Raw genomic sequence first — 11,758 nt, 5'->3', positions numbered from 1 at the left:
TTGAAAAAGTATAAACACGTGTTTGCATGGATACCATTGGATATGGTGGGGATAGACAGAAAGCTAATTGAACACGGGCTCAACATACAGCCAGGCGCAAGTATCATCAAACAAAAAAACATGGTCATGCAGGAGAAAGAAATAGAGCAATCAACTTAGAAGTTGCTAAGCTCGTATACGCAAAGATATTACGGGAAGCTTTCTTTCCCGTATGTATAGATTACTCCGATTTAAACAAAGCTTGCCCTAAAGATTCATACATGTTGCCAGAGATAGACCAGAAAGTCGAATCGTTACAAGGCTTCAAATGGAAATGTTTCCTTGACGCGTATAAGGGCTACCATGAAGTACTAATGAATAAAGAAGATGAAGAAAAGACAACATTCTACACCGACAATGGAAAATTCGTTTATACATAAATGCCTTTCGTTCTCAAGAATGCAGGGGAAACCTATCAACGACTTGTAGATAAGGGCTTCAGAGATCAAATTGATAGAAACATAGAAGTGTATGTTGATGCCATGGTGATCAAAAGCCACAACGATAGCGCGCTACTCAAAGACATAGAAGAAACACTCAAAACCCTTGAGAAAGTGCGCATGAAGTTAAAACCTACAAAATGCACGTTTGGTGTGCAAGAAGAAAAATTCCTAGGATACTACGTAACAAAAGAAGGAATCCAACCAAGTCCGGAAAAGTTCGTTGAGTTACTAGACACGACTAAGCTGAGAAGCTTAAAAGAAATGCAGGCTTTTAACCGAAAGATTACAGCCTTGGGACGCTTCATCGCCCGCTCAGCCGACAAGGTAATGTCGTTATTCCAAACGTTGAAGGGATGTATTAACAAACGTAATTTTCGGTGTACACCAAAGGCCAAGCGTGCTCTCCAAGATTTAAAGAAAGCCCTTAGAAAAATACCAACCTTGGCAAGCCCTACTCCAGGAGAAACATTGTCGATCTACCTATCCGCTACGGAAGAATCCATCTCGGCTGTATTGATGGTAGAAAGACAAGAAAAACAGTGGCCCGTATATGTCATTAGTAGGGCGCTACAAGGAGCAGAATTAAATTACCCCATGGTTGAGAAGCCAGTGTTAGCATTAGTATATGCAGCCAGGCGGCTGCGTTGTTATTTCCAAGCTCATCCAGTGGAAGTTTTGACAACCCAGCCTCTAAAGAGCATTCTATTAACGCCATAGAAGTCCAGAAGATTAATAAAATGGGTCATCAAGCAAGGGGAACACGACATAGAATACCATCCCAGAACAAGTATCAAAGGACAAGCCATATCATATTTCTTAACAGATGTGCCAGACAAAGAGTATCGAACGATTGTAACTCGACCAGAAGAAAAGGATGGGACATGGGCTGGTAACCAGACTTGGGTGTTGTATACCGATGGAGCAGCTAGTAAGGAGGGGTCTGGTGCAGGTCTTATATCTACCAACCCTGAGGGAAACAAGGTCACATATGCATTACGCTTTGATTTTGACACTACCAACAACAAAGCAAAATACAAAGCCTTACTCTCAGGATTAAGGTTGGCCCACAAAATGGGAGTGAAAACTTTGAAGGTTATGACTGATTCCATGTTGGTCACAAATCAGATAAATGGGGTATATGATACAAAGAATGCAAGAATGAGGAAATATGCAACGTCAATAAGCGACGTTGCAACTTCATTCGAGGGCTTACCGATAGAACAAATAAAAATAAGTGAGAATAGAAGGGCGGACACATTGAGCAAGTTGGCGGCCACAACGTATATCCATTTGTCGAAGAAAGTACTGGTGGAAATACTCAGCAACTGCATCATAGGCGAGATTGGTGTAGGCACCATCACAACCAAGGAAAAAGGATGGATGGCTCCGATATATGCTTACTTGCAGCATGGTCTGTTACATGACAACTCGAACGAAGCACACAAAGTAAAAATAAAAGCACCTCATTTTATCATCAAAAGCGACCAACTATATAAAAGAGGATACTTTAGGCCATGGTTAAAATGCATAACGATAGCGAAGGGGATATGCGTTATCAACGAAGCACATAAAGGCGACACAGGGGCACATGAAGGTGCGCGAGCCTTAACTAGAAATGTGTTATGCATGGTTCTCTACTGGCTAACACTGCATAAAGAAGCGGAAGAAATCACACGAAAATGTGTAGTCTGCCAAACTTTATCACCAGTACAATGGTTACCATCCACGCCTCTCACTAGCATCTTTAGTCCCTAGCCATTCCACCAGTGGGCAGTCGATATTGTAGGGCCATTCCCAAAAGCTCCAGGAAGAGTAAAGTTCTTAGTAGTGGCAATTGATTATTTCACAAAATGGCTAGAAGAAGAACCATTAACAAGTATTACAAGGATATCTATGATCAAGTTCATGTGGAAGAACATTTGCACTCGTTTTGGCACGCCAAAAACTCTTATCAGTGACAACGGGCTACAGTTTTCCGAGAACGCATTTAGGGGGTGGTGTCTGGAAAGACACATTGAGCAGCATTTCATGTCAGTAGCTCTTGTTGGATTAATGTCTAAGTCCATAACTATAATTGGTAAGACTTGACCCGACCCGGCATGGTCCATTTGGGTTGCATGGCATCATGCATTTGGATAGACTACAATGAGAGAAATAACACTTAAGGTTGGTTAATATATTATAAGTTCTATTATATTAATAAGGTTATTTAATTAGTATTGATCAAGAATTAATTTGGAATTAATTAAGTGATCAAAAGGAGACTAATTAAATATATGGGTTGATTGTGTAAATCATTCATTCTTATATATGTGGGCTTGTGATCTAAGATTCCTTATGTTGGACTAAGTCCATGGGGTGACCCATGGATACTCCATGGAGGTTAAAATCCATGGAGCATAAGGAATGGGTAAAGTTATGAGTTACATGGTGTAACCCTAATAGCCACCATATAAAAGAATCCCATGGCTCAAGAAATCGTGCACTAATGTGTGAGTGTGAGGGCTAGACGATTTCAAGGAGTGTTCAAGTTTCTCTCAAGTTATTCCAAGTGTATTTGGTGTTGTGTGAACCATTTGAGGTGTCACACTTGGGGCACTAGGCACTCAAGCTTCATGAAGACATTCTACATCAAAGAGGTATGTATTCTATCTTGTTATATTTATTATTTTGTATGCTAGATTAGGATAATACCTTGGATGTTCATAATTGTATGTATAATAGAGAAAACATAGATCCAAGGTATTTAGGGTTGCATGTACACTTAGGAGTGTTAGAATGCTCATAACCCAACAGCTCTTCCATAGGAAAAAGGAAAACAGAGGTGTCCAACAAAACATGGTAAACGGAATCAAGAAACGACTAAGAAAAGCCAAAGGAAATTGGGTGGAGGAGCTGCCCAACGTATTGTGGTCCTACCGAACGACCCCGAAAACCAGCACAAAGGAAAATCCTTTTAGTCTCACGTTCGGAATAGAGACAGTTCTACCACCGGAATTAATCATGGGATCGATGTGCACAACAAGATTTAGCAAAGAGGCATAAAACAAGAATTTCCAACACAAACTTTATTTACTCGATGAAAAAAGAGAAAGAGCTCAGTTGCGTTAAGCAATATACTAATCCTAAACTGAAAATTACTACAACAAACGAATGCAAGGACAAGATGTGAAGGTTCGAGATTTAGTCCTAAGGGCAAATGAGGTCACCCACAACGATCTTAGGGGGAAATTGGACCCAACCTGGGAAGGGCCATACGTAGTGGTCACAACACATCGCAACGACTCTTATGAGCTGGAGATATGGAAGGACGCACAATTCCCTACAGTTGGCACATTCAACTCCTTAAGAAGTTTTTCATATAAAAAAGAGAGATGGGAAAAGAAGGAAGGAGAATATATAAGACGAAAAGCTGGAAGTGCTTCTTTTTCCTTGTAATAAATTTTTTTAAAAATGCCATTTATGACAAACGAACTCAGGACTGATCACCTTGGGTCCATATCTTTGTGTTTATTTTGCAGTGTATTTGTATCACTATCATTCTAGCTTAAAGGATTATAACCTTTGCCAAAGAGAGTTGCATGGTGTCATTACCTAACTCTGTAGGATAACAACCAGTTTAGTCTTGTCTTGTTCTGGATCAACGGACTATAACCATTGCCAACGAGAGTTGTATGGTGTCATTACTCGACTTTGCAGGATAACAGGCAGTTTAGTTCTGTCTCGTTCTGGCTCAAAGGATTATACCATTTGCCAAAGAGAGTCGTATGATGTCATTACCCGACTCTGCAGGATAATAGGAAGTCTAGTCCTGTCTTGTTCTAGCTCAAAGGTTTATAACCTTTGCCGACGAGAGTTGTATAGTATCATTACCCAAATCTGCAGGATAACATGCAGTTTTGTCCTGTCTCATTATGGATCAAAGGATTATAACCTTTGCCAAAGAGAGTTGTATGGTGTCATTACCCAACTCTGCAGGATAATAGGCAGTCTAGTCCTATCTTATCCTCGCTCAAAGGATTATAACCATTGCCAACAAGAGTTGTATAGTATGATTATCCAACTCTGTACGATAGCAGGAAACCTAGTCCTATGTCGTTCCAGCTCAGAGGATTATAACCTTTGCCAAAAAGAGTTGCAAGATTTCTTTAGCCAACTCTACACGACAATGGGAGGTTTAGCATCGTCTTAGCATAAAGGATCATAACCTTTACTTAAAATACTCATGTACAGACTTCCAAATAAATAAAAGACTCAGAAAAAATGAAGCTAGAAAGGTTAATACGCTAAACCAAAGCACGCTCATAAGCATATAGAAGAAAGAAGTTTTGTCCAAGTACAAGCCAAAACCTTACATATTAAGACCACACAAGGCCACCAAAAGAAAGCAAAGTAAAGTTTATCTTCACACCCATTTAGGGTAGCACAACAGGAACAATTTCCCAAAAATAAAAGTTTCTTATCACTTACCCATGCCTCAATCCAGGCCAGTAATTTTTGCAGTGCCACTGAGACCCACTCCTCCACTATCATCATCCGCACAGAGTTGACGAAGGCCATTAATGTCCAGAGAGCCTAACTTTATGAGGGTGGCGTAATCATATATGACGAATGAGTCAATGACATCCACCATCTCTCCAAATATGGCTGGAAGTTGAGCTAGCAGTAAGCGCATCAAACATCCCAACAACAACTTCCTTGCGCAATGCCTCCCTCCCAGATTCTTCACCAGCAGCAAAGCATATATGTTTGATCTGACCAAAAATTTGCAGAAATTCGGGAAACTCAATAACCTTGTCCACGATCCTAACAACACCCTCCTTGACAAGGCAATCCTCGTCGCTTCCAACCTGAGACACTTCCACTTTGCGGTCAAGCAACAACTTCTCTTTATCCAACAACTCTTTTTCCAGGCTTTCCACTCGGATACTCAAGGCTTTGTTCTTCTGAAGGGTATCATCGAGTTTCGCCTCTACATTACTGCACCGTTGCTCAAGGGCCATCTTCTCACAATCCATTAACTCCAACTACTGATGATAAGACTCAACCTTAGCCTCCAACGAGGCCACATGCTACTGCGTATTCCTTTCATTAGAACGAAGTTTGACTATCACACTCTTAAGGCGTCTGATGCACCAAGATCTAACAGTAGGAAGAAGGCGCTCTGGGCAGAAGAAAACTCCATAAAGTCAACCGTCTGTTCATCCGTAACAGCCTCCATCTCAGCAACAGTCTCCTTAGGGAAGGCGTGGTGAGAAAATTCCATAGCGACTTCTCGGCTGGAAATGCGGGATTCATCAGTAATATTCCATTTGGGTGCAAAGATGTTGTTGGAATAAGGATTTTTTTTCCTTGAAGACCGACAATAAGATCATCATAGTCAGACATCTCCGAAGCAACATGCGATTTTGTTTGATTTGACAATGGAAGTTGCGCCAGAATAGTACCGGAGGGATCCTTATGAACAGTGGGTTGCTTAAAAGCCCCTTTCACCCCTTCATACTAGTGAACGTCGTGATCAAGGATGCTTATAACTTCTTCGCTGGAGGGCATCAATGTGGCAACAAAATTAGTCGCAAGCTTCCTCCGGCAAGAGCGGTCTGCAATGGATTTTCCTTTCACAGCACCGATAGGACATTCAATGCTCAACAACCCTCTTTTCCTTAACCTACGAGACACATCACTGGTCAATATTCCCTCTTTGTTGTCTTCCACACGTTTTTGAGCCTTCATGATTTTCAGAAGGGGGAGCATCGAGAGCAGGAATGCTAGAAGGATTATCAGATAAGGGCGTGTCCCTGATAGCAACCAAATGTGAAGGAGGATAAATAGTGGGAGTGGGAGTGACTCGATCCAACATCCGGTTGGGAATAGGAAGGGCGTCGTACATAGCAACACGACGGAACTACAAATCCCCCTTGAATTTCTTCCCAAGCACATCAGAGAAAGATAGCACTCGTTCCTCCCTTATAGTATAAACTCCATCGTATTTTTTCAAAAAGAAAAAAAACCAGGGAGGGGAAAGAGATAGGTGTAAAATAAGAAACATAAATCTTACCCCCATTAACAACAAATAACTCGGGCATCTCCTGGAGGCGACGCCATTTAGTGCTCATCCCAGCACCAGCAAGGATATACTCAGGCAACTCTTATAGAACGACAGTGAAGCTATTTAAAACACGAACAATTTTTTGATCGTGAGGAAGAAGTTTGGGGGTGCTATCGCAAGTCTCTTTAGTATGAAAGTAGGGACCGCCAAATCGAGAGTCGTTCACCCAAAACCAGTTAATCTGCCAGTTTTTCAGACTGCTTTTTCCATCAAGAACAAGGAGATGGGTGTTCTTGCAAGAATATAAGGTGAACTTGTCACCGATAGTAGAGAACCGAAAGAAATTCTTGAACCCATATACTGGGAAGAAAACCTTGAGACCAATAAAACATCTCAAAGTCCAAGATCTTGGTCACATCGTTAGGAGTAAGCTCATATATGTTGGCTCCATTTTTATGCATCACATCGTCCAAGAAGTTGGTGGTGGGAAGCCGGTAACCGACATCAAAGGTCTTGACAAAAATGTTGACTTTCCCCAGAGGTGGGTCTACAAATGAAGCCCCATCCAAAGGAATTAGTACTCCATCCTCCGGATGAAAGTCATATTTTTTGTGAAGAACTTCAACGTATTTTGGAGTTGGCACCACACCAGAAGCAGAAATCATGTTAATAAGGAGGGCAATCTTGAGAAAATACAGAACAAAGAATAAGGAGGAATATTAACTACATAGAAACAGATGAAAGATGAAAAAGACCAAGTATTTATGGAGAATATCAAGAGGTAATCAAGGGCTCTGGAAAAGAGGACATATCGGCAGAAGTTATAACTACTCGACGGTTAATAAGACGAGACATGTGACTTGGAGTCCATAACATAATGGTTGACTACGCTACACCATCATTACTAGACTCGGGGGCTTGATGATGTACCCCATGCCGGTTCGTCTTGACACGACTAGCAAGGCAACAGCTAGTCCAACGAGACAGCTGCTGGTCCGATGAGACAATAGAAAAGAATATTTAAACGGATCAGCCTAACTGGCTGTATGGGTCGGGTAAAGGACTTACCAGGATGGGATCCTTACTACACAGACAGCAAGACTGCACAGTCTTGGCAACAAGCCATGGCTGTCTAGACATGAATTTCTTGTTCCCCACACATAACTTTCGACTACCGTACAGAGGGAGATGTCAGCATAACCATGCACGATTCATTCACAATTGTTCCCTCTGCACCAATCAAAAAAGGAGAAGAGTAAGATAAGGAAAGATGGACCAATCAGAGCTCGGTACTCCAGATACCGTTACAATGGTCCCCTCCATCTATACGAAACCCTAACTATAAAGGAGAATGAACGTCTTCATTACAAGCACACTATTGAGACCCTTATCTCCAGATACACATACTCTCTTCTCCACGAACTTGTTGGATTAGGTGTCTAAGCCCATAACTATAATTGGTATATACTTGACCCAATAGTAGCATGGTCCTTTTGGGTTGCCTTCACTGGATCTTTTTGATAGGATGGATATTTGAGAAAGAGGTTATTTGTGATTTATTAATATATTATATGAATAATATATTAATTGAGAAATCATATTATTTAATTGGTATTGATCAGGAATTAATTTGGAATTAATTTAGTGATCAAAAGAGACTGATTAAATTTACGAGGACTGATTAGGTAAATCATTAATACTTATAGTTTGGGCTAATGATCCATGTTGATTAGGGATGGACTAAACCTATATGAGAGTCCATGAAGGTTTAGTGCAAAGGGCCTATCAAATGTGAAGGGTCATGGTGAATTAGGGTTTACATGTAAGAAACCCTAGGAATTCCACACTATAAAAGTAACCCCTAACATCCCTAAAATCGGCATAAGAATTCCAAGATGAAACCCTAGCCGATTTGTGCTTCCTAACCTCTCTCTCATAAGCCTCCTTTTGCTTTTGGTGTTTGTAACTTATTAGAGGTATCACACTTGAGGTACTAAGCTCTTGAAAGGCCAAGAACTACAAGCTATAACAAAGAGGTATTCATCTAACTAGTTTTTATGTTGTATATCTCCAATTGCATGCTAGCTAGGGTATATGCTTTGGATAAAATTGAAATTGCATGTATAACTTTAGAAAGCTTAGATCCAAATCATCTAGGGTTGTATGTGCACCATAGAATTGTTATAGTGCTCAAAACCCTTCAGTGGTATCAGAGCTTAGGGTGTTTTCTGTTATATTGATGCAATTGTATTGCTTTCAAAGCTGGAAAAACTTCAAATTTTCCTCTGACTGCTGGACTCAACGATTCCCATGAGGGAACTCGATGAGTTGGTCCAAGTCGACAAGTCCATGCCATGAACTCGACGAGTTGGATCATCTGTTTGCAGTTTTTCGAGTTTTTTGGCCAGTTTTGGATTAGGATCATTACCATAAATTGTTTTGACTGTTAAAATTCGAATTTTCTTATAAGGTAATGATTATCCTCATCCAACTGAATGATGATTGTCAAATTTTAAGATAATTACTTGATTTTGTGAAAAACTAATTATTTGTAGAATTTGATTTGAATCATCTTGCTATATGAAATTAGATTAGGTCAATTTTGTGATATAGTTAACTATATGATTAATTTAATTGTTTTCAGATTGATCCCAAGAGTTTTGAAAAGTTTTAAAATTTGCCCTCAAGTTTTGGAATTTAAAAATTGATTAAAAGGTTTTAATTTTTTTGAAATATTTAAATTCTAAACCCTAGAGTTTTAAAAGTTTAAAATTCAACCCTTATACTATTATAATATTAAAAGCTTAATACTTATATATATGTATAAGACAGTCAGTATTACCATTAGTAGACCTCATTCATGAAGCTGGTCTATAATGAGGGTATAGGGAAATTGCCTATAAAATGACAATTGAATGGGTGTCCACTCTGACCCACCGCTCCCTTGACTAGTGGAGGGTCGTTAGCCGAACGGGTAGGATAGACCATTAATTCTCATGAAAAAATGTAATGATAATTATAAAAGTAACTAAATGTTTTCATAAATTCTTAATCTTAGTTACTTTAGGAAAAATTTGAAAATGGTGCTATTCCATGAAATTGCACTTTGCACCTTGCCAAGTCGTTAGTGGAGCGTGTGTGGTTTACCGACACACTAATTTGGACTAACAAGGGTGGCAAAGGGTAGCTCGAGAATTGTCATAGATTAATGGAGCGTGTGTGGTTACCCAACACATTGATTAGGTGGTAAATGACTCGAGAGTGCCAAACAATTTGCATGGTTATTCACACCTTGTTTGTGATCCTCAGTATCCCAGACACAAACTTGAAGGGCATAATAGAGATTTGAACATGCCATTGAAAAGTTCAATGAATCTCAAAGATCTAGGAATTTCATAAAACTTAATTCTTTAAAATCTTAGTTTTGGGTGGTGAAATTGGTAAATCGTCATTTACCTACCTTCAAATATTTTTGCAATTGGATTACGACATCCCTCTTCCGAATTGTGAAATATTGTTTGGGTCCTATCCTTAATATTTCATTTGGGTGTTATATTAAGGAATTTCTATCTAATGAAACTTATATTTCTTTTCAGATGTCTACTTCAAACAACGCTTCAAACTTAAATGCTTCTGGCTCTTTCTCTCTCATGAACTTATGTGGAAGGGTCATTTTCGATGGGTCGAATTTCAATGACTGGATTCGAAACATTCGCGTGGCCATTCGCTACGAGGAAAAGGAACATGTCCTCGACAAAGAGCTAAAGGAGATTGATGAAGAAACTGCCACTCCTGAACAACTGGCTGAGTATAGGGCTCATGAGAAGGACGCGACAAAGGTGTCGTGCATCATGCTAGACACTATGCCTTATGAGCTTCAGAAGTCCTACGAGGACTTTTGGCCTTTCGAGATGCACCAAGATTTGATGGAAAGGTACCATCAGAGAGATCAAAAAGAAAGGTATGAAATCATTGCCTCCATGATAACAACAAAAATGAAGGATGGAGAGTCCATCACGGCCCACTTGCAGAATATGCAAAGGTATGTGGACCGCTTGCTAAAGTTGAATGTCAATTTCGACGAAGAGTTGGCTATCGACATTATCATACACTCTCTACCTTCTTGTTATGACCAGTTACGAATGACTTATCATATGAACAAGGAGGAAGTTATTTTGAGCAAGCTTCAAGGCCTTCTGAGAACTGCTGAAAGTAGTTTGAAAGGCAAGTCTATTGTACCCACTGCTACTGCTGCTGCCCCAGTCCTCGCAATTGGACATGGTAAAGGGAACAAAAGGAAAGCTCCTTCAAATAATCACAAGGGAAAGTCTCGTGATGGATCCTCTTCTAGTGGGTCCAAGGGTGGTTCTGCTACTCCCTCATCCAATCCAAAGGAAGCAGAGTGCTTCCATTATCATGAAAAAAGGCATTGGAAATGAAGCTGCCCTAAATACTTGCAGGACATTAAGGATGGGAAGATAAAGCCCACCTTCGCATGTATTTACACTATTCAATCTAACAACTCATCACATGCTAGTTCTTGGGTCCTTGATACAGGATGTGGTTTTCACATCTGTTCTGATTTGCAGGGTCTAAAAAGAAGTAGGGATGTGGAGCACGGGAAGATGAACTTGATCATGGGGAATAGGAAAGCGTCGCCTGTCACAAAGATTGGAGTTTATTCTTTATTCCTTAGTAATGGGTTAGGGCTAGATTTGAACAATTGTCGCTACTCGTCTGATATGGCGAGAAACGTTATTTCTTTTCATGATTTGTATAAACAAGGTTTTAGATTTTCATTTAACAATGAAATTGGTTCTATAAATGGTTTTTATAATGGTACCTTTTATTTTGAAGCATTGCCTTGTAATGGTATATATGAAACTGTGATGGTTGTAGACAACTTTGGAAATAATGTATTGCATATTGATTCGTCCAATGGTTTGGACAAAGCATGCTTGTGGCATTGGCGTCTTGGACATGTCAAGAAGAGGTGCATAGCCCAACTCCAAAAGGATGGAGTGTTGGAGTCATTGGACTTAATGTCGGATGACACGTGCGGATCTTGTTTGCTTGGAAAGATGAGCAAGTCACCTTTCACTGGTACTTGTGAAAGAGGTGAGGGTTTGTTGGATCTGATACACACCGATGTGTGTGGGCCCTTCAGATCCGTCACAAGGTATTCTAACCGCTTCTATGTAACCTTCACCGATGATTATAGTAGATA

At 40.0% G+C, this 11,758-nt stretch overlaps 1 protein-coding gene across 1 annotated transcript; it reads left to right on the top strand.

Moving 5' to 3' along the window:
- The first annotated feature begins 419 nt into the window (after positions 1 to 419).
- Positions 420 to 2,237, top strand: LOC145113652 (uncharacterized). Its single transcript, XM_079049718.1, has 2 exons — positions 420 to 1,128; positions 1,306 to 2,237. The coding sequence occupies exons 1-2, from the start codon at positions 420 to 422 to the stop codon at positions 2,235 to 2,237; spliced, it is 1,641 nt and encodes a 546-aa protein (XP_078905844.1).
- The last annotated feature ends 9,521 nt before the right edge of the window (positions 2,238 to 11,758 follow it).

This window comes from Lactuca virosa, chromosome 5, assembly GCF_052849685.1.
Source record: "Lactuca virosa cultivar CGN04683 chromosome 5, Lactuca_virosa_CGN04683_v6, whole genome shotgun sequence".
NCBI classification, from domain to species: Eukaryota; Viridiplantae; Streptophyta; class Magnoliopsida; order Asterales; family Asteraceae; genus Lactuca; species Lactuca virosa.
The sequence above is the reverse complement of the archived record's forward strand: the minus strand, read 5'-3'. Positions and strand labels throughout refer to the sequence as shown.

Coding starts and splice junctions, on each gene's coding strand:
- LOC145113652 (XM_079049718.1), top strand. CDS start 420: ATGCCTTTCGTTCTCAAGAATGCAGGGGAAACCTATCAACGACTTGTA. Junction 1,129..1,305: donor TGCAGCCAGGCGGCTGCGTT/GTTATTTCCAAG, acceptor ATTTCTTAACAG/ATGTGCCAGACAAAGAGTAT.